We start from the raw sequence: 21002 nt of genomic DNA on the forward strand, positions 1-21002 counted from the left end.
TTCACTGAGAAAGTTTTAGAAGCTCACTTTTTGTTTTACTTCGCTTCACTCACTCAAGACAAGCAAGTCTATAGCTCAGAATTCTATAGTCCCTTGGATTTACGTTGTAGGCCTGCAGCTCACAGCTCCTCTTTAGGCGTCGTTGCTGGCAGGACGCGAGTCAGCCACTCCCGGATGTCTTCGATCTCGTGGGAGGACGACGAGTGGTCCATGTTCGGGTAGGTGTGGAATGTGATGTCCCTGACGCCAGCATCAGTCAAACGCTGCTTTGCCTTCAGAGCCGATTCGTAACTAATTCGCGAGTCCGCATCGCCGTGGCAAATGAGCACGGGGACTTTCGTCGTCTCGGAGGTGACCTGGAAATCCTGGTTATCATCACGTAGCAGCAACACCGGTGTCAATCAAACACCCCGATTTAACCCCCTAAAGACACGAACACAAACCTTCTCGCGAGGGATGAATGAGGACAGAATCATAACGCCTCCCAGCGGCTGCTGGCTTTGGAAGCCTGCGAAGTACGACACAGCGCCACCCTGACTGAAGCCGCCCACGACGATCCGCGAGCGGGGCACACCTGCCTCCACCTAACCAACGCGTTATCCATAACCTGGGAGTATCCGGAAGAGTTGTGCGCAATGGTACTTCCTTACCTCCTGCTCAATCATCGCCTCGAGGGCGTCGTGGGTCTCGTCGAGGCCAACAGCTTGGCCTGCGCTTCCTCTCGCAGCTCCGATATCGAACTGAAGGCACACGAAAATGTGAGATAGCATACGCCCCGGTCGATTGTACTGTACAGTCAGCCCTTCATACCCAAGCAGGGACCTCTCGGCCATTCATGATCGTCACCGGACGAAGAGCGGCTGCATAGCAGAATCAATAGTCAGCATGGATGAAGACGTTCTTAAACCTGGTGGGCCTCGGGACCTACCGGTGGGGAGCACAAACTTGACGTGTGGCATGTCCTTGGCGACTCTGCGGAACGTGCTCGCCCAGCCGTGCGCCGTGTCTCCGAACCCGTGCAGGAAAAACACCACCGCGGTGGGGTTCTCGCCGTTGTGGACGATGGTGTTTACCTTGTCCATGGCCATGCTGGTTGTGGGGCTCGATCTGCACACGTGGACGTGAACGACGAAGAGCAAATTGAGGAATGCGCAGACCAACCTCATCGCCTCACTTTGGCCTCAACAGACGATTGATTATGTAATCCCTGGTATTGGTGGATTTGTAACCAGGGATCCCGAAAAATAAATATGCAATTCAATATATTTATATTTTTAGTGTCAATAATTTATTTCCCGAACATCCGAAAGAAACACCAATATTTATTTTGCTTGGTGTCCAAACACTTGCTTAAAGTATGCAGATATGTAATACAACAATATCAAATAAAATAATTTATGTTTTATGTTGACACATTTCAAAAATTACGTATTTCAGCACTACAGCAAAAATCAGTATATATTGTATTTTCGGGATCTCCTGTCCTCAACGAGTAAATGGAGCACTTGAGTCGCACCGAAGTGGCAGCAGGCTCCGAAATACTACTAGTAAGACCCTAAGTATAATTCACCAGGTCAAGTACTACATGTTGTACCTGGGGACTTCGCAACTAATCAAACAGATCCAGGCTGAGCGTCGCCAACACAAGAGGTAAATCTTGCTCGCGAACTCGACGCGATGACTCTTCACACAACGTGGACAAAGCTTGCAAACGCTCGATTCATTAGCACCAACGCCACGGCAGCAAACAGCCACTCGAGAAACAGACAAGAGCAATCGAAAGTGTGACATGGACTAAGAAAAAAAGAAAGGAAATGGTCATATGTAGCTGCACTGCACTTGTCACGACGCCGGTACCAAAGTCTGCTCACTTCTGTCCTCCAACCACGGGCTTGACGTTGTTGAGGCTGCAGCACCACAAAGGACAACACAGCATTAGGCATCCGTCATCTTCCTCCCCAGTTACAGCCTTATTACGTACTTGATGGTGATGCGGAGGTTGCTGCCCTTGGGCACGTCGAACTTCTTGGGGTGCGTGCGGAAGTGGTTGATAATGTTGGACACGTCCAGTCCGCCCTGGGGCTTGCCGCCGTTCTTCTTGTGCTGCTGCTGCTTGCGCGCCGCCGACGTCTTGTGCGGCCGCAGCTGCACCGTGGGCACGAGCTTCTTGCCCTTCTTGGCCGGCAGCACGAGGCCCGGCCGCCGCTTGTTGATTACCGACTGGCGCTTGGCCGACGCCACGGCCGCGTTGGCCTTCGCGCGCTGTCCACACGAGAGAGACAGAGAGAGGGAGAAGAGGGGGGAGCGTCAGCATCTAGTGGTGCTTCTGATGCCTGTGCTGCAGCCTGGCTCAACGTACGGCGGCCTTGGAGACGGGCACGAGTACCGTCTTCTTGACGTTCTGCTGCTTGTGGGTGGGCGCCTTCTTCTGCGACTTCTTGGCCTGTTGCTTCTTGGTCTGCTGCTGCTGCTGCTGCTTCTTGGGCTTCTTGTCGCCGCTGGGCTTGGCCGTCTTGGGCTTGGGCTTCTGCTGCTTCTTGGCCTTCTGGATGAGCGTGTCTGCGCGCAAGGAGCGAGGTTAGAGGGCGGGAATTTTGGGCAAGGGGGGGGGGTCGGGGACGCACCGAGGGGCAGCGACAGCTTCTCCTCCGGGGAGATGCCGAGCGAGAACGCTCCGGGTGTCGCCATGTCTTCTGCGCTAGGAGCTGCTGGAAGATTTAGAAATGAGAAATGAGAGGTTAGTAGTGCTACAATATGCAAAATAGTAGTAGTACGATAGTGATAATAATTTTTCTTAGTATAGCACTTTGAATAGCTAATTTCATTTAATGATACAGTAGTAGCTGCATCTACACCTTTTCTCGGTCTACCTGAGCTAATTAGACAAGCAAAGGTGGCATGTTTTAGTTTGGGGTGCACAATAAGCCTAAATTAGGAAACGGAAATCTGAAATTGACAAACAAAGCTGCCTCACCTTCATTCAATGTGAAGTGGTACAGTGTACCAAAAAGACTACTCGCCGTACATCATGTCCTCCATGCGGATCGCTGCGGCGACAAACTTCGCTGCGTGAAGCTCCATCCTCTGCACCATCGCCTGCGTGATGCGCGGCATGCTTACATGCACAGCACGCTCGAGCAGCTGCATGCGAGCTTCGGTCTTTGAGATGCGTCGGCCGGAGCTTGTAGGCTGCGTTCGGGGGCGGTTCATCTCGTCGCGCATCAGCGCCAGGTACTGCTTGATGTGCGCCTTGAGAGCGCTGAAGCAGTTTTCAATTGGATTGCACATCGGGCTGTAAGGCCCGAGGCGCAGTAGGACGAGGTCGTCATGAGCAGGCACCAGCGCTTCCGTCTGGGAATGCGCTGGGGCGTTGTCGAAGACGACAACGATCTTCTTGTCGGCGAACTCGCTCTTGTAGACGTCTGCCTCCTTGACCTCAGTGTACAGTGCCTCCACGAACGCAGCGTCCGTGTCCATTTTGATGCTGCCACGGTGCGTACGGTACGCAACCACGCCGAACGCAGAGGACACTGCACACTGGATCTGCAGGTTACCTCCTTTCGAAGGCGGCAGCTTCTCGACAGCCCGCTGTCCCTTCTTAGCACGCCCGCGCGTGCGCTTCGTGTACAAATTAAAATTTGTTTCGTCGAAATAGATCACGAGGTCGCCATCATCGTTGTGGCGGACAAGAGCTTCGGCAAAAGCCTTCCTCTTCTCTTTGTTCACCTCACTATTGCACGTGGTGGGCTCGACACGAGTGTGTCGTACAATAAAAATTGCATGTGTGATTAGAACCGTAACGTTAAAACATACTCATAAGCTCACACATTTTACCTGTTTGACCGTAAAGAACATGCCCACGAGGTGGCGCGAAATCGTGGCCTCAGAGAGAAGCACATTAAACTCGCTCATGACCATGGTGCGTAGCGTGCTGAGCGTGTATGTGCAGCACTCGTTCAGCCACAGCTCCAAAGCCGCCTTGATCTCGGGCGTGACCTTAGTGGCTCGCGCACCCTTGGGCGGGAGATCTTCGACGCGTCCAGTGCTCACAAGGCGCTCCGACAGCACGCCAGTCACCACCTGAGCTGTGCGCGACGAGGACGCGGCGACGCTCTTCAGGCGTGTGGGGCTTGAGGCTGGGCTTGGGGGAGGCGTGCGAGGACATCTGCGGGGCTGGAGGAAGATCGAAGAATGAAAACTGAAGCAGTCCCGCGGCGTCAGTCTCCACGAAGCGCAGCTCGTTTGGCGCGCGCGCGAAGTCTCCCGTAGGCGAGAAATTGATGGTTGTTCGGCGAGTAGTCTTGTTGGTACATTGTCCCACTTCACATTGAATGAAGGTTAGGCAGCTTTGTTTGTCAATTTCAGATTTCCGTTTCCTGATTTGAGCTTATTGTGCACCCTAAACTAAAACATGCCACCTTTGCTTGTCTACCGAATTTGTTTTGTAGAGGGATACACCCTACCGGTGCTAAAATACCAGACGCCCGATTTTGCTCAAAAAACGAATCGGCACCAGACGCCCAGATGTATTTATCAAAATTACTAAACTGAGCACTCTACCTCATCTCTCTCAAAGCCGAATCTCACCAATGCGGCTGCCGACACAGCCCAACTTATTAGCTTGTTCGCCGCCACCACCCCAACTTGAGATCGAAGTTCAGTAGAGCAAGCTTTGCGTTTGTTCCTGCCGCCAACAGAAGCACCCCCACCACCACTCTTCCCCTTGATACTTTTCTGTAGGTAGACCCGGAAAGAACGTATCTTCAGCGAAACAAACATTGCAGTGTAGTCTCAGGTGCTCGACCATAGCCTTCTTCATTGCAGCAGTGTAAAATGGTAGGGCCCGCGTCGTTTTCCACCTGCCTTGACCTCCAGACAGGCGAGGGTGACTTGGTGGCGCCCGCGCCGTTGCAGAAATGATCGCGCGCTGAGCGGCCGAGAGTGCAAAAATTACTGGCTTGAAACTGGTGTATCCCTCAACGAGTCAAGCCCTGTCAATCTGAAGACACAATTGTGATTCGCTAATACTATCCTGTATCCCATACGTGGGTGTATCCCTCTACAAAACAAATTCGGTAATTAGCTCACGTAGACCGAGAAAAGGTGTAGATATTGTGCTTTACAGAGTTTTTGGCACTTCGGACTGTATTGTGCTTTGCAATGATTTTGCCGACCATTTTAGACGCTAAATATGGCAAAGCCTGCTCCTAAATACTTAAGTATGTATGAGAAAAGATACACGACTAGCTAAAATTATGCATAAATCCACCTCCTCATATATCTACTTGGGAGAGCCTGTCAGCAGCCATGCATTGGCCCAGTACACCACCATCTATGATCCCCAGCACATCCACTCTCTTGTGCATAATTGTCGTGTGTCTAGGCGCTTGTGGATAAACGCCGACAGAATTGCAGCTGCACAGCCACAATTGCACTTTTGAAAGTGCAATTGTGGCGCTTTTAGCGTACTTCTACGCCTCCACCCATTTATGCACCTCGATTTATCGTAAATCTAGCAGGTGGTCGCTATAAATACAGCAAATCTCGCCTCATATTGCCAAAATCATTGCAAAGCACAATAAATCGTACTCGAGTCAGAGTACGATTTATTGTGCTTTGCAACGATTTTTCACTACTCTAGTGCGCATACGCCATCTCCTGCATGATTTAGCGCATCCAGTACGGATAAGCATCCGTTTGGCACTTTTAGAAAGTGCCATTTCCACTATGATTTACCGCTAAGTACGAACAATAATTAGTGCACTTAAGAGGAGGGCAGACTGGATGCAAAGCACAATAAATAGTACCAGTATTACTAAGACCACCGCTGGTTAGTGTACATCACTTCTTTGGCCTCGCTATCGGTTGTGCTCGTAATAACACCAAAAAAAATAGAGCGTGTTAGATTACCATTGAGGAAGGATGTGTTGTCGTTTGCGTCAAGGCAGCACTTGTGCAGGAGGGAGCTGGGCACCAAAATCAAGCATCGCATTTCGGCTTGCCTTCGTCTCGCTTAACTAAACGGGGAAATTTGCAAGCTTCACGTTATTTGGAGGTCAGTTAGTTATTCAATGTTGATACTGTAGAGGTGATGACTCCATCGACTATGAAATGGTGCTGGGGAAATGCGCATCCAACTAGAAACGATATGATGGCTTTTTGCAAAGGGTACAATATGAGGAGACCGAGCATCGCGAGCGGCTGGGACGCCGTAGCGCGACTGCCTTTAAATAACGCGTGTTCGCGACAGGTAGAGTAGTGTCTTCGTTGGCTTTCAGCCCCTGCAAGTAATGCAACAAATCCGCCACCGTCATGGTGGTGTCACCAAGGAAAAGTTACGGCAGATCTGGATTACAGTATTAGTATTAAACTAATACTAATACTGTAATACGGTAGTACTGATACTATTAGTACTACCGTGATGAGGGACAGTTATGGCGCTATGATATCTTGTAGCTCTTATTATGCCGCATTTTCAACTACTACTCGTAGTCTTACTTATCTCCCTACTACCAGACGGAAATCTAAATGGGGGTGACGACGAGCTAGATTTTTTGTTCGACTTCCTGTGGACAGATTCGTCTACAGATGGACGTTTTTTTATGTTGACTAGCGAAGACGGAGTTGACGCTTAAAGAGTGGCGAGGCCACGCGGTTCCAGTTCTCCGGCCAGTGCTGTGGTGGTGAAAAGGAAGTAAGTTAACTCAGATTATTAGGGTCAAGGAGGCGACAACGAAGAATGGCGTACCTCCACATTCTTCAAGGACGCGCGGAGGCGGTTGAGCTGCGCCGTGTCGGTCGGATAACCCTTGAGCAGTGAGAAGAGCTGAGTCGAGAGCTGCTCCGATGAGTCGAACACGAGGCCATTCCTGTAAAGATAGATCGGCAGACGAAATGGTGAGTACTCCTCTTCCCTGCTGGGCGAGTTCGCTCGTAAACGTACTTGTCGTGCTTCACGAGCTCGTCCAGACACTTGAAGCCGATGGCGCACACAGGAAGACCGCAGCCGAACATGTCCAGCACCTTCATCGGCAAGTCCAGGCCGGATGATGAGGTGTGCAAGCATACGCCCAGATCAGCGCTGCCCAAAACGAGCGGGTAGTCGCTTGCCTCCAACCACCTAGACAAACCAAAAACAAAAGAAAGTGAGAAGTTGGTCGGTCACCTTGGCCATCCAATTCAAATATGCCGACTGGCATGCGTACATCGTGGCAATGCGGATGCGCTTGAAGGCAAGCTGCCGGATCTTCTCCAGATACATTTCCTTCTGCGGTCCCTTGCCCGTCACCACCACGAGCAGATTCGGGAATTCGGACACGCTAAGCGACGACGTTTGTTTGTCCAAAAGTTCCAGTGCCATCAGGAGAATACCAAAGTCCTCGTCCGCAGTCCAACTCGTGGAGCTAATGATCATCGCAGGTCGGTTCTCACGGGGTTGTACTGCAGCTTTGCCCTTCTTGCCATTAAGACCATGCGTTTTACGCGTCAGCAGCGTTTCCTCCACGTTGGCCGGATTTTCGCCCCAAGCCACCAACTACAAAAACATAAGCAGAATCCACAGCCAATTTCCCGTAAGCATAGCTACTGATGCGGAGCAATAGCAGCAGCAACACTTACATCATTGCAGTGCTCGAGCTGGCCGCCCACCCGGGTAAACAGTTCGTGCTGCGTTTCAATCGACGTGGGTTTGAAGAAGAGCGGGGGCTTGTCGTGCAGCACCGTGGCCTCAATCTGCCACATATCTCTCAGCCACGCCTGCATCACGTGCGTGACACACAAGTTGGCATCCGCCTTGCGCCCAAACACGCGCTCCACCCACTTGGCGATCTGTCCACCAGCAGCAACAACAGCACCAAATCAGCCCTTGAAACAGATAAAGTATCACCTGCTCCGCACCGCCTCACCTTGACAAGCGGGTGTCCACCGCCAAGTGACAGCGCAAGCAAACTGTATCCGAGATTGTGCCAGTCGATCACGAACTTGGCTCCCTTGAGGCGGCAGCAGAGCCACACCACGACGAAGGTCGGGATCCTAAAGCATATCGTCCACAATACGTCCACGTGGACAGATCCAGTCAGCTATGTTGCTTCAGCTGGTTAGTGACCTACGTCATCCTTACGTCGGCGGGTTCTGCAGCAGCACGAGGTCCACGCTGCCAGCGGTCACGAGCAGCAGCCAGAGCAGCTGCAGCAGCTGCAGGAGCACCTTCACGGGCGCCAGCAGCAGGAAGAGCTTGCGCGGGAGACGCTGCAGGCGCGGCGTGAAGGTCAGCAGCTCCAGGTTGGGCTGGCGCGCCACGTCGGGCACGCACGTCTCGCCCGCGTAGCCCAGCAGCGTCACGCGCAGACTCGGGGACATGCGCGCCAGCGACAGCGCGTGGTACTGCATGCGCGGGCTGCGGCCCACGTCGCCCAGCACCATCACCACGGCGTGGCGCGCAGCCTCGCGGCGAGCAGCGGGCGGCTTCCTGGCCGACGGTCGGCGCCGCGTAGGTGCCATGATGCAGCAGGTACGAGGTCGGTCAATCGATACGAGAAGTGCGACGTGTGTACGTGGCAACGGGTGTGGGTTTTCTACCAATCAAAAAAGGGCATTGATAGAAGATGGCTACATGCATGCATGTTGTAGACGAAAGCCGAGTTGTCTTTCTTTCCATTCATTTCATTCGTTTACCATGAGGGCGTGGACTTATAGAATTGTACGGAGCTACAGTACTAAGGTAACACTGGGTAGGATAGGCAGTCATAGGTAGTATACATCTCCACTCACGGACGCGACGGTACGGACATTCATCTTCACTTCAACATCAGGCGGCGCTGCGGTACAGCAGCTTGTTCATGGACGGAAGCGACTCGGCATCCGTTGCGGCGGGTTGGTGTCCACCGTCGTCCATCTGCAGCTGCGTCAACTGGATCGAGGCTGTTGTGGACGTGGGCGACGCCACTGGCCACTGGCGGCCGTCCTCGGCCGTCCACTGCTGCGGCCACTCCTTGCCCGCCTCAGGTCCTCCCGAGGGGGACACCGCAGGCGAGTACGCGCCCGTGTACACCCTCGGCTTCATGTCGTAGGCTGCTTGAGGATATCTGGCTTGGGCGGCAGCTGCGTAGGTCGGGGACGTCGTCGCCTCCACCTCCTCCTTGAACCGCTTGAGGCTCTGTCTAGGGCTGTTGCTGGCCGATGCCAGCCGCTTGCGAGGCGACAGCGTGGCTGCGAGCGCGGCGTTGCTGGGGGCGCTCTGGGCTGTGGGCGTGACGCTGGCGCCCTGCGCTACGAGGCGCGCGCGCTCCTTCTGGATCTGCACCTCGAAGTAGGGCATGGTCTGGTTGAGCCTGGCCAGCTTGGTGAAGAACTTCTGGGCGTGGGTGCGCACTTGCGTTGAAGTGCGCGTGCCGATGAGCCGGGCGATCTCGCCCCACGCGGGGCCCTGGAACATCTCGAGCCCCTTGAGGAACCACTGGTGCTCCTCGCTGTTCCAGCGGCCGATGGCGATCTGCTTGTTGCGGCGCAGAACCGTCTGCGCCTGGGGGCGCTGGTCTTGCAGTTGGGAGTCGCGGGCTCGGTCGTAGAGCTCCGGCTCGGGCGGCCTCAGGTATGTCTGGCTGGGGATGAACTGGCTGGGCCGAGCCATCGTCGGTGGCGATTGCGTCCACGCGTAGGGCGCCGTCGGCGCCGGCACCGACGCGAACATTGGCGAGGAGGCGTAGACGCGCTGGTCCTGGGTGGGGCTGGAGGCGGTGCTGTACTTAGAGGCACTGGCGGCGCTGTACTTAGAGGCACTGGCGGCGCCGTCCTGCAGCCAGACGCTTTGAGGCTGTGAGTGAGCCACGGGGGACTGTTGTGGTGGTGGTGGTTGTTGTGGTTGCTGCTGCGCGTCCTGCTGCAGAGGGAACCAGCCCGTCTGGGACTGCGGCGGCGGCGGTGGGGGCGACGCGCGCTCCGGGTAGGCGGGCTGCTGCCAGGCGGGGCGGTCGAAGCCGGGGTGCATCGCTGGCTGGCTGGGGTCGAGGCTGCGAGTCGAATTCGCGAATGAGCATGGGTGCAGGCAGGCCTCGCGTTCTTCTCGCTCGCTCGGCTGGGTTCCTGCTCCTCCCCCTCGGTGGCCCTTCTTCATGCTGGAGCTTGGCGTTCCATTTTGTGGAGCCGAAACGGCTGCGGCGACTTCGGCCAGGGATAAAATGTGCGGCGGTCAAGGCGGAGGAGATCTTTGTGGCCCTTGCTGGTGCCAGCTCGCCGTGGCCGCCGCACGCAGAGGCCAAGGGCGTCGAAGGACTCCGCGTGGGATCCGGTGGATCCAACTCGGTGGGCCGCTTGCCACCCGCCAAAGCCGACTCGCGCGACGCCCGACTCGCACAATCAACGAGCTGGTCGCAGCTCCTCCCTGTAGGTGATGACTGTCCTCATGACAGCGTTGCAATGCAATGCAGTACGAGCGCATCGCCTCCGCTACTGCTTGCTGCGGGCGGGCAAGTGTGCCTGCCGCGTTGACGGCCAGTGTTGACAGGCGTGTCGCCACGAACGGTCGGGCGTCCCCCAAGCAAAAGATACGCCCTTGAAGCGAAAGATCGTCGCGATCCTTGAGTCAGCCTTCGCAGTCGTGGCTGGCCGCCATTCGTCCGCTGCGTCGGCCGCGTTGGCCTATGGTACCTACAGCCGCCGCATATATCCACGTTGCCGTGCTGTGCTGCTTGCCTGCATCCCGGGTGTGCAGGGCTGTGGAGAAAATGATTGCGATTGCCGAGATTGTCAATCACAATAATTGATTGCTCCGTGATCTCAATCGGCAATCCCGTTCCCATATTGTTCCTATACTGATTTTGAGCCTTTGCCAGCGATCCGGTAGAGAAATATGCAACGTCAAGCCTATGGAACCGATCCTAGCTCCTAAAAAGCCAGTATGTGTCTTCTGCTGCCTCGAAATGCGGATATGAGGGGTCATTGGATGCCTGGATGGGGTGCGCGCTCAACATGATGAATATAAGACCCAACATTGCATTTGTCCTAGGTTTTTTGAAGCTCAACACAAATGTAATCGCACAAGCACAGGTCTTAAGCGATAGCGCCGCCAAACCAGTAAAAATATGAACGTAGCAGAGGAAATACAAGCGAGAACTTAGATTGCAATCTTTTTGTTTGTGAGATTGTTGAGATTGCAATAATTGATTGTTCCAGATCTGAGCCGTCAATCTATATTTCCACAGCCCTGCTGGGTGCGACACCAAAGAAGTTGTCTCAATCCGTGCGGAGACCGCACCCACGCGGCTTGCTCCACGCGCTGCCCACCGCGAGCACTCCGGCAGTCTTGTCGACGATGCTCGGCGACTTGCAAAGATCACACTCGAGATCCGATTCGCACGTTTGGCGCTGTTAAGAGCATCTCCAGCGGTGGGTTATCCAAGCAGCTTCAACGTGGTTCTTTCTCGCTGATCGTCACGCGCAGCTAATCCAGTATTAACCTGCACGAATGACTACTAACGTGAAGTACAACTATGTTACTAGTATCGCAGTATTCATAGCAAGTAGTAATGTGTACTTGGGCTAGAGCGGTAATGATTGGAGATCTTTCTTGACCATCTCGATGGCCTACCTTGCTTGAACTGCTCGAACGTGGTCTTCCCAGCGACAAGCATGCATGTACAGACATACCGATATGCAAAGCCTGTTAAAAAAACACGTCAACATAATTACTGTTTTACTATCTAGATTAGCACTATAGTACACAGTATTGTATTACTAAAAATAATAAAATGTGGTATAGTAGTACTTATAGAATGATACTTAGCCTTAGTAAAACGTGTTAAGGTCCGCAAACTATGAAAGTGTGGGGAAAGTTGAAGAGAGGGGAACTCGTGAAACTATCCCATTTGGAGAAAGAAATCGAAGATGGCGGAGCTGTCGTTCCTGGCTCGCTTGGTGCTGACGCTGCTGCTCTTGGCGGTGTCGCTCTTCGTGTACAAGCAGGTGCAGACACCGACACCGGCACCTGCCTCCCAGACCTCCGCCAAGCGCGCCAAAAAGCGCAGCAAGAAGAAGTCGGGCAAGAAATCCGCGTCCGCCGACTCGCCGGCGCCTTCTCTGCCTCCGTCGCAGGCCTCCGCAGCGCCTGTACAGCCCGCAGCAAATGCGGACGAAGATGACGCTAGCGACAGCGACTCGGACGACGGGCTCTCGGCCGCTCAGGTACTGGCCACGCGCAAGTTCAAGCCCAAGAGCCTTGGCGGCAGTCGACTCGCGCGGAAGATCAAAGCGTCGCTGCCGCCTGCTGACGCCCCCAGGTTCGCAGTGGACCAGCAGGTCCTGGCCCGGTTCGGAGGCGGGGAGGAGTGGTTCCCGGCCACGGTGCTGGATCAACGCAAGGGCAACGAGTATCACTTGAAGTACGACGACGGGGAGGTGGAGTACCGCGTGCCGGCCGAGTTCATCAAGCTCAAGCCGACCACGAGCGAGGAGGGCGGGGGCAGTGACAAGGATGGTGCAGACATGAAGGCTATTAAGGCGACGGAAGATGCCGCAGTGCAGGAAGAACTGTCAAGCTCGGACTCGAGCCAGTCGGACGACGACGACGGGTGGGAGATGGTGGGCACTTCCAGCGCTGCCAAACGGCAGGCGCGTCGCGCGCAGGCTGCAGCTCCTGCTGAAGTGCTGGTGGATGGACTGACGAAGCGTCAGCGCGAGAGCCGCCGCAAGAAGGAGCGACAGCGCGAGAAGAAGGAGCTGCTGCGCCAACATGCTCAGAAGGACGACTTGGACGCCCGGGCGCGCTGGCGCTACGTGCCGTCGTAAAGTGATCGTCGCTGGTGGCGTACCGAGGATGTGTTCCCTCGAGTTCCATTAACGTGAAAGTAACAACAACCCAAACAAATCGAGAGTGTGCTTTAACCAGTCATTGAACGGAAAGAAGCAGAGAGGAGTGAACTCGTAGCTAGTTACTACTACATGATAAACACTTGAGGAATGGCGGAAGGCACGCGGCGCTTACCGCTTGTGATCTGGTTGTCCGTTTCTGGTCCTCCTTCATTGGGCTTGATGGTTGAGAGATTTCGTGGGATGCAACTCACCTCTCTAGGTTTAGTGACGTACTCGTCCTGTAGAACAGTTTTCGCTCCAGAGTCGATGCCTCGAGTTGGTCGCGGCTTCAGGGAATCGTACGCCTTTGCTGTGAACTGCTGCTCGTACTGGATGCTCGCCAACGTCTTTCGAATCGGTCGCGCTTGGTTGTTGTTTGTATCTCGGGGGGGATCAACGCGACGGTAGAGTTTGGTCATGGGTTTTGAGGCCGATTGGGCCTTAGCAGCTCGAGCAGCACGTTGGTGTTCTGGAACATGGGCGTATGCTGCAGCTCGAGCGAGCTATCAAGAGCGTCAGCAGCTGTAAATCATCCAATGCAGCCATTTCATCACGCAATTCTCACCTGGTTGCGGAGCTGCTCCATCTCCTGGTTGCTCAGCCGGCCCTTAACGCCCAGCTTCAGCTGTCGCCCCATTGACTGTGGCTCCTGCATCTTCGAAGACTCGATCAACACAAACCAGTACTGCAGTCCACACGTAGAAATTAGGCTGGATAGCGCAAGCAAAGCATCTATACTTGGGCGACTTCAACTTGCCCGCCTATAAAAAGTCGGCATTTATAGAAACCACCTTCCTCTCCTTGCCCTCCGCTGGCACATTCGCACGTGTGTGGTGATCTGCTCGAGAAGTCGAGATGGACCGAGTAAACGAGTCTCACGACGACGATGAAGTCGACCCCGTTGCATCAGAAGAGGAGGAAGTTGATCAACATGAGCTGCGAGGTGAAGACGAGGAGGATGAAAGACGCGAGGCTCGAGCAGAAGGCCCGTCGCCATCGGAGGCTGGTAAGGATTCTCTGGCATATCTGCTGGTGGATATGACGGAAAAGGTTCAGGAAGAGCGCTCCAAGCGTGGGGAGGTGGAGAAGCGCAACCACTCGTTGCTTATGGAGCTGGATCAATTGCAGAAGGAGGTATTGGCCTTACGAGCTGCGGCTGCAGATAGCGAGCGGAAAGCAAGCGAAGCTGCGCAAACCGATGCCAAATCCAGTGATGGTGTTGCCTCGGCAAGCAATGGCGTATCTGCGAAGGCCCAGCTTGCTCCTGGTGCTCTTGACGATGCAGAAGCTGGTGAATTCTGCTGGAAAGAGCTGCTCGACGCGAAGAAAGCCAAAGAGAAGGCACTCGCGGAAGCTCACCAACGCGCCATGCAAGTGATGGAGCTGAACGCTTGTATCTCGATGCAGCACGATGAGCTGACCGCGTTGCGTACACGAGCGAGAGAAGACCGCGAAGCGCTCGAGCAAAGTGAAGCAGCGGCCAAAGAACTCCGACAGGAGCGACAGTTGCTTACGCAGGAGACGAAATTGCTGCATGACAACGTTGAGCACTTGACTGCTGAAATGGGCAAGCGCGGCACTCACTTCAAAGCGATCATGGAGAAGTGGACCGAGGCTCAAGCGCAAAGCGAGCATCGCGAGCGTGAGAACGCCGCACTTCGTGAACAATTGCAGGCTGCTCGACAGCGTGCCGAGCTTCGAGAGCGCGAGCTGGAAACCTTGAGGGACGAGCGAGATGCGCTTCAGCACCAAGCTAATCAGCTCAAAGGGGCTGTCGCCGCCAAAGCTGCCGAGTCGAAAGCCTTCCAAACCTATGGCGCTAGTGCTCGCGAGCACTTGCAAATCCAGCAAGCAGCTATTCAACGACATGCCGTGTACCGTCGACAGGTCAATGGTCTTGCACGAGATGCCATCACTTCCCTTCGTGGTATGCGGGCTACACTAGCACAGACTCGAGCACCACTCGTGGCCATTCAAGGAGACTTCCGCCGATTTCTCGAGAGACTTCGAGCGCCCGTGATGACTCTTGTCGAACGATCGTCTCGGTATGCAAGAGCAGCCCATGTCGAGCACGCACCACTGCGTCTTGCACTGCACAGTGCTGAACTTGCTCGCCGACACCTTCATGAACAGCTCTGGCGCGCTAGGCGCGATGCGCTGATCATATGCCAGCTGCAAAATGTCGAGCCATCGCCAGACGCTGTTGTTGGAGACGAAAACGAGTCCGAGAAAATGTTGCTGCGAGCAAATTACAGCAACGGCGAACTATTCCTACGCGAAAACGGTGCTGATGATACCGCTGACGATGGAAATGAGGTTCTGGGAGTGAAATGCGACGCTGTTTTCTCGGACCGAGCTCGTGAGTGGGACCGTCACGAGTCCGTGACACCGGTTCTTCAGTCTGTGCTTGACGGATGCAACGCATGCGTCACAACGTTTGTTGGCTCGCCTCCACTTCGCATTGCAGGCTCCAGCGCACAACAAACCGTGCCAGAATTGCTCTTGCGCGAATTGTTTGCGGCTGTAGGAGCTCATGGTGATACACGTTTTCACCGTGCGAAGTTTACCATCAGCTTTCTGGCCGTCTTCGATGAGACCGTGTTCGATTTACTCGGTCTTGAAGCGATGACTGCTCCGCCAACAGAGGCAAATGCGTCCTCGGCGCGACAAATTGTGGTGCTCGAGGTTCAAAACGCGGAGGAGGCTCTCATGGTAATCGCAGGAGGGCGCGAACACCTCACCGCCAGTGCTACTCAGCCGTTCAGCGTAAACGACTCCGTCCCTTTGTTGACCCCGCTCCTGACGCACACGGTGGTGACGGTTTGCTTAACCTACGAGAGCTTGCTCGCTGGCACAGCCCCGGTCAAGTCGAAGCTTCAAATTGTCGAGTTAGCGTTGGGATCTGGTAATGGCGCAAACGATCCAGTGAAGGCCCCACTACCGTGGTCCGATCACCGAGAAGAAGTTAAGCAGCGGGTAGCTGTGGAAAACGGAGCGACCGCGCTGGTGACGGCACTAGCTGAGGTTCGGCTGAAGGATGTTGCGTTTGTGCGCTATCACAGCTCCAAGCTCACCGTGTTGCTTCAAGACACCGTAAAGCCTGGTACCAAGTTCCTCGCTCTCGTTGCACTCCCTTCTTATTGTCCAGCTCGAAATGCAGCCAAGGGTTGCAATGCATCCGCCATCGTACGTGTGCTCCAGCAGATGCGTTCTGCCGTGGGGGGCGGTGATGACTCGAAGATGGCTCCACGAAGTAGCAACCGAGACCGGTCGCTCGAGGGTTTTATGAACCGCTTGGCGCTACAGCAATCTCAGCCCAGCAGCGACCTCATACTGCCCTTTTCTTCGCTCGACATGCAGGACCATGCTCGTCACTGCGCTGGATCCGCAACGTCTTGGGGTGCGGAGCTGGAGGTCATGACAAAGCGGTACGGGAAGGACGCGCTCGAGTCGCTGGACGTGATACCGCCCTCGCCGTATCAACACGAGATGACCCAATACAACCACCAGCAGCAGAACCACCCCACGACACCAACGGTCGTGCACCCGGTCATCTATTCGACCAGTTCTCCGTCGCCGTCGCCTCCACCGGCGCCAGTGGCGTCCGTACGCAAGTCGAAAACGAATCGGAGAAGCAGCAAAGGCCCACGAAGCAACGGAGGACAAACGGCAGCCACCGCTAAGAAGCAGGCCGCTTCAATCCTCATGCCAAATGCGACTCGCGCAGCTCGACCCACGTCGATGTCTCGCCCAGCAGCAGCCTCTGGCCCAACGGCAGGCGCGCCGCCGACGTCTCCTGCCACCATCGGCGCCGTGCTCAAGATCCGGCGAGAAACAGCCTCCAGCGCGCTCAAGAAGACGCTGCTCAGCCGCAAGCTGCAGGACAAACGCACCCCTTTCCGTTGAAAAGAGAGAAGCAAACAAAACGGCAACTTCAACTTGCCCACTGATCATCACTCCTTGTCTACACCACGTGCACTCTAGATAGTGTACCATACACCACCACATCCCATACAAACCCCAAGTGATCCGCCGAAACGGTCGCTCCGCTTGACGCGCAGCACCAGATCCAAGTCATTCGACAAAAGATCCCGTAGCCCGCAAGTGGTCCCGCGCGCCCGCACCCTGCCTTCCCACCCGCCCCTCCCCTCCTCCCGTCCGCCATGTCCACGCCCAGCGACGCCGAGATGCTGCAGCAGATGCAGCAGCGTCTGGAGAGCGTGACCGCCGCCAAGGCGGCCAACGCGGCGGCCGGCAAGCAGCTGGACGAGAAGCTGCGCGTGGCCTTCAAGAACCCGCCGCGCCGCCCCAACATGTCGGCGGAGCGCCTCAAGGAGGAGATGGAGCGCAAGGAGTGGCACCGCAACACCACGTCCATGTCCGCCAGCGACGAGCGCGTGCTGCTGCGCGAGCTGCAGACTCTCAAGGACAAGCTGGCGCAGCAGGAGGCGTGCGACGAGTTCCAGACCATGATCGACAGCACGCGCAAGGAGCGGCAGGAGCGCTTCGAGAAGCACAGGGAGTTCGACGCCACGCTGCAGCAGCTGCAGCAGGGCATCCGCAAGCTCAAGCTGGCCGCGCACATCAAGAAGCCCGTGGCGGACTTCGTCACGATCGAGGTCTCGGTGCCCGCGGACAAGATGGGCTCCGTCATTGGCAAGCAGTTCGCGCACGTGCATCAGCTTGAGAAGGAGTGCTGCGCCATGCTGGAGGTGGACAACAAGGAGAACATTGTCAAGATCACTAGTGCCCCGGAGCAGGTGCGCGCTGCTAAGGAGGCGGTCGAGGACATCACTCTGGCCACCAACCACTCGATCGGACTGCACCCGGACACGGTGAAGGTGCTCATGTTCCAGCAGGCCAAGCACCTGCACGAGTTGGAGAAATCACTGAAGCTCAAGATCGACATCAGCAAAGCGGAGGGTATCTTGACTGTCATGGCGTCGCCAGCCAAGGCGAAGCAGCTGGAGAAGCAAATTAACGACCTGACGGACGGCAAGGTGGACATCCAGCTGCCGTCTGAGATCGTACCCAAGCTGATTGGCAAAAAGGGCGAGACTATCAACCAGTTGATGGAAGACACCGGCGCTCTGGTGGACATTGACAAGGTGACGAACAACGTGAGACTTGTCGGCACGAAGGACAGCGTTGCTAGTGCTGAGAAGTTCGTGCGTGAGCTCATCGATGAGCAGTCTCAGCGCGAGAAGAACTTTACGCCTGCGGACAGGGAGTTGTTCAAGGGATCGGAGTTCGCGCAGTACAAGTTCGAGTTCTTTGCGGAATTCCTCATGGCCAACAAGGCGAAGCAGCTTCGTCTTCTGCGAACGGATGCCTCGGAGGCCCGGATCAAGGTGTTCAAGAAGGAGCGACGGATTCATGTGCTGGGCAACAAGAAGCAGATTGATGCCATGGAAGACGCGATTCGCGAGCGTCTGAAAGAATTCGAGCAACACCACTGGGTCATTGAAGTCGCCGATAACCACTTGCTGAGCCTCATTATTGGCAAGAAGGGAAGCAAAATCAAGGAAATCGAGAACGAAGGCAAGGAAAGCAACATCCGCATCGATATTCAAGACTCCTATGTGTGCGTGTTTGGCGACGATGAGGAAGCCATCAACAAGGCGAAGACCAAGATCACTGAGATCGTCGACACCAATCAGCGCTCAGTGTTTGTCACGTCGCGTTACTTGATCGCTGTGCTTATGGCGTCCAAGCGCGAAAAGCTGTCCGAAATTGAGACGGGCAGTGGCTGCAAGCTGCACTTGCCTCCCCCTCCGCGCGATGGTGCTGCTCGGAGCAGCGAAAGCGAGTCGGATCAAATCAAGATCTCCCTTACGGGTACACTTGAGGCGATTCAGAAGGCAAAGGAGCAACTGGAAGAGCTGGATGAAGCTCATCATGTCCGATACTTGCCTCTCGATAACGATGAGATCCCGACTGTGATCGGCAAGAAGGGCGAGACCGTGTCGGAACTCGAAACCAAGAGTGGGGCCAAGGTCCGTGTGCTGCGAGGTACGGGCGACCAACCCTCTGAGCTGGAGATGATCGGCACGGAGGAGCAACTGAAAAGCGTGCAGGCTGCGGTTGATGAGCTCTTGCAGACTCAGAACCGCCAGCTCCTGCAATTGGATGCGTTCGCAACGGGCTGTTTGATTGGTAAGAAGGGCGAACGCATCAAGGCGATGCGTCTTGCGCACCCCGAGGCCACCTTGGATGCATTCCCGAACCGCGGGCAGGTTCGCATCAAGGCGGCATCCCCCGAAGCCCTTCAAGCCTGCGTTGACGATGTGCTCAAGACGTTGCAGGAAACTCATGTGATCGAAAGTGTCCGTGTGCCTCAGCAAGAGCAGCAATCCTCTAATGGACTGCCGCGTGGTGTCACTGGACCAGCGCCGACAAACTTCAATACGCTGCTTGACAAGTATGAAGCAATTGCGATGCGTCTGCAGGAGCTCGAGGCCGAAGGTGGTGAAGGCATGCGAGTATCATTCCAGGATGACGGCAAGGTGGCCAAGATTCGCGGCCCCGCGTTGGGAATTGGCAAGATCAAAAAGTTCTTGGAGATGTTGGTTTCACCGGACTCGCACTTTGTGGAGACCATTGCGCTTCCCTCGATTACGTTCGCAAGTGCTCTGGAGGTCAAGGGCGAAGCCGCGAAGCTGAACGAGAACGCGTTGCGCATTTGCAAGCAAACTGGATGCGAGCTGCGCGTGAAGCGCTCACCTGCGGCTTCAGGTGCAACCGAGGAGGGTATCATTCGCATCGAAGGCACCAATGCCTCTAAGGTGTACGAGGCCAAGGCTGAGGTCGAGAAGGTGCTGCAGTTCTACTACACAGACTGTTTCCAGACGCTAGAGGACCTCCCTCCTTCCATTGCGACCCGTATGTACGAGCTTCTGCCTACCCTCCGCGCCAAGTACAACGTTGTGTTTTCCCTGCCTACCAAGACCACTCTCAAGGTTTTTGCGGACTCTAAGAAGCACACCCAGGAAATTACAAAGCAGTTGAAGAAGGATGTTGAGGCGTGGAAGAAGCAGCACGTGGAGCTGCCCATTGCGGGCTGGCTTGTGCCCATTCTGGTTGGCCGCAATGGTGAGACCATCAAGAAGATCAGCACGGAAAGCAGCGCTCGATTGGATTTGAATGCCCCATCGCCTTCGGGCTCGCGCCACGAAGACCGTGTGCTTACCATTAGCTCGAGGGACGACGCAGCCATTAAGCTCGCTACGGAAAAGGTCCAGGACGTGCTTACCCACCACAAGAACCTGTCTTCGGTTGTGGATGTCACCAAGGACAAGTTGGATGTGGCTCTCTCCGCTAAGAAGGATGCTGCAAAGGGGATTCAGTTCCATGTTATCGACGGAAAAGAGAAGGGTGAGCTGCAGGTTGTCGTTTATGGCGATGACCACGATGAGCGCGAGCGCCTCGTAGAGAAGATGGAGCACCTGCTTGAGCTTTTCGTTGTTGAGACGATTTCCCTGCCTACGACGGTCTCTCCTGCCTTTGCAAGCTCCATGGTCGGCTCTCTTATCGGCAAGAGTGGCGCCAACATTCGTGCGCTGCAAAAGCAATTCCCCGACGTCATGATTGACATTCGTCGTGGCGACAACTCGATCACGCTCAAGGGACCCAAGGAGGAAGTCCAGAAGGTGCGCACAGTCATGGAGGACAAGATCCAGGAGTTGCTGCGCAACGAAGAGGAATTCCAGCAGCGCCGTAGCGCCCGCTACCAGCAAGAAACGGAGGAGCAGGAAGACGATGATAAGAAGACGAACGGTGCGCGCGATGCTGAGGTCAGCGACGAGAACTCCCAACCGAACACGCAGTCGCAACAGCGACAGCAGCCTAAGCGCGTGGGCCCCGTTGGTGGCACGCCGGCCATGGGCGAGGTGAAGCTCACGAAGAACCAGCGCCGCCGCATGCGCAAGCGCGCCGAAAATGAAAAGTCGGATGTGTTGTCCATGTTGGTGGGCAACGGCCAGGGTACTGCGACAACGACGACGACTACCACGACAGTCAAGACCGTCAGCAGTGGAAGTGTCACGAGCAGCTCTACTACAACCACGACCAGCTCAACGAAGGGGAGCAACGGTGGCTACTACCATTCATCGAGCGGGTACTCGTTGCGCCTGTAAGCTGTTCAACAGGGATGGCACGTA

The 21002-nt window shown here is 55.4% G+C and overlaps 7 protein-coding genes across 7 annotated transcripts; 3 read left to right on the forward strand and 4 right to left on the reverse strand.

Moving 5' to 3' along the window:
• Positions 1 to 119: 119 nt before the first annotated feature.
• Positions 120 to 1088, reverse strand: PHYSODRAFT_325902 (hypothetical protein; the record flags this gene model as incomplete). The annotated part of the gene is made up of 5 exons (XM_009521822.1): positions 120 to 365; positions 444 to 584; positions 651 to 740; positions 811 to 860; positions 929 to 1088. The coding sequence occupies 5 exons, from the start codon at positions 1086 to 1088 to the stop codon at positions 120 to 122; spliced, it is 687 nt and encodes a 228-aa protein (XP_009520117.1).
• Positions 1089 to 1867: 779 nt separating this feature from the next.
• PHYSODRAFT_554865 (hypothetical protein) lies at positions 1868 to 8488 on the reverse strand (the record flags this gene model as incomplete). Its single annotated transcript, XM_009521823.1, has 10 exons — positions 8120 to 8488; positions 7905 to 8031; positions 7618 to 7827; positions 7206 to 7534; positions 6944 to 7120; positions 6749 to 6869; positions 2625 to 2793; positions 2360 to 2559; positions 1982 to 2262; positions 1868 to 1907 (listed from the first exon to the last, which is right to left on the reverse strand). The coding sequence occupies exons 1-10, from the start codon at positions 8419 to 8421 to the stop codon at positions 1868 to 1870; spliced, it is 1956 nt and encodes a 651-aa protein (XP_009520118.1). The 5' UTR covers positions 8422 to 8488.
• A 318-nt stretch (positions 8489 to 8806) lies between these two features.
• On the reverse strand, positions 8807 to 9985 carry PHYSODRAFT_478295 (hypothetical protein; the record flags this gene model as incomplete). Its single annotated transcript, XM_009521824.1, has 2 exons — positions 8807 to 9752; positions 9834 to 9985. 2 exons carry the CDS (start codon positions 9983 to 9985, stop codon positions 8807 to 8809), a joined length of 1098 nt encoding a protein of 365 aa, XP_009520119.1.
• Positions 9986 to 11880: 1895 nt separating this feature from the next.
• Positions 11881 to 12780, forward strand: PHYSODRAFT_554868 (hypothetical protein; the record flags this gene model as incomplete). Its single annotated transcript, XM_009521825.1, has 3 exons — positions 11881 to 12080; positions 12141 to 12402; positions 12493 to 12780. The coding sequence occupies 3 exons, from the start codon at positions 11881 to 11883 to the stop codon at positions 12778 to 12780; spliced, it is 750 nt and encodes a 249-aa protein (XP_009520120.1).
• Positions 12781 to 12929: 149 nt separating this feature from the next.
• On the reverse strand, positions 12930 to 13498 carry PHYSODRAFT_487825 (hypothetical protein; the record flags this gene model as incomplete). The annotated part of the gene is made up of 2 exons (XM_009521826.1): positions 12930 to 13346; positions 13409 to 13498. The coding sequence occupies 2 exons, from the start codon at positions 13496 to 13498 to the stop codon at positions 12930 to 12932; spliced, it is 507 nt and encodes a 168-aa protein (XP_009520121.1).
• A 383-nt stretch (positions 13499 to 13881) lies between these two features.
• PHYSODRAFT_487308 (hypothetical protein) lies at positions 13882 to 16749 on the forward strand (the record flags this gene model as incomplete). The annotated part of the gene is made up of 3 exons (XM_009521827.1): positions 13882 to 15966; positions 16045 to 16292; positions 16410 to 16749. 3 exons carry the CDS (start codon positions 13882 to 13884, stop codon positions 16747 to 16749), a joined length of 2673 nt encoding a protein of 890 aa, XP_009520122.1.
• A 257-nt stretch (positions 16750 to 17006) lies between these two features.
• PHYSODRAFT_325908 (hypothetical protein) lies at positions 17007 to 20978 on the forward strand (the record flags this gene model as incomplete). The annotated part of the gene is made up of 1 exon (XM_009521828.1): positions 17007 to 20978. The coding sequence occupies one exon, from the start codon at positions 17007 to 17009 to the stop codon at positions 20976 to 20978; it is 3972 nt and encodes a 1323-aa protein (XP_009520123.1).
• Between the last annotated feature and the right edge of the window lie 24 nt (positions 20979 to 21002).

Source organism: Phytophthora sojae, assembly GCF_000149755.1.
Source record: "Phytophthora sojae unplaced genomic scaffold PHYSOscaffold_2, whole genome shotgun sequence".
Classification (NCBI taxonomy): domain Eukaryota; phylum Oomycota; class Peronosporomycetes; order Peronosporales; family Peronosporaceae; genus Phytophthora; species Phytophthora sojae.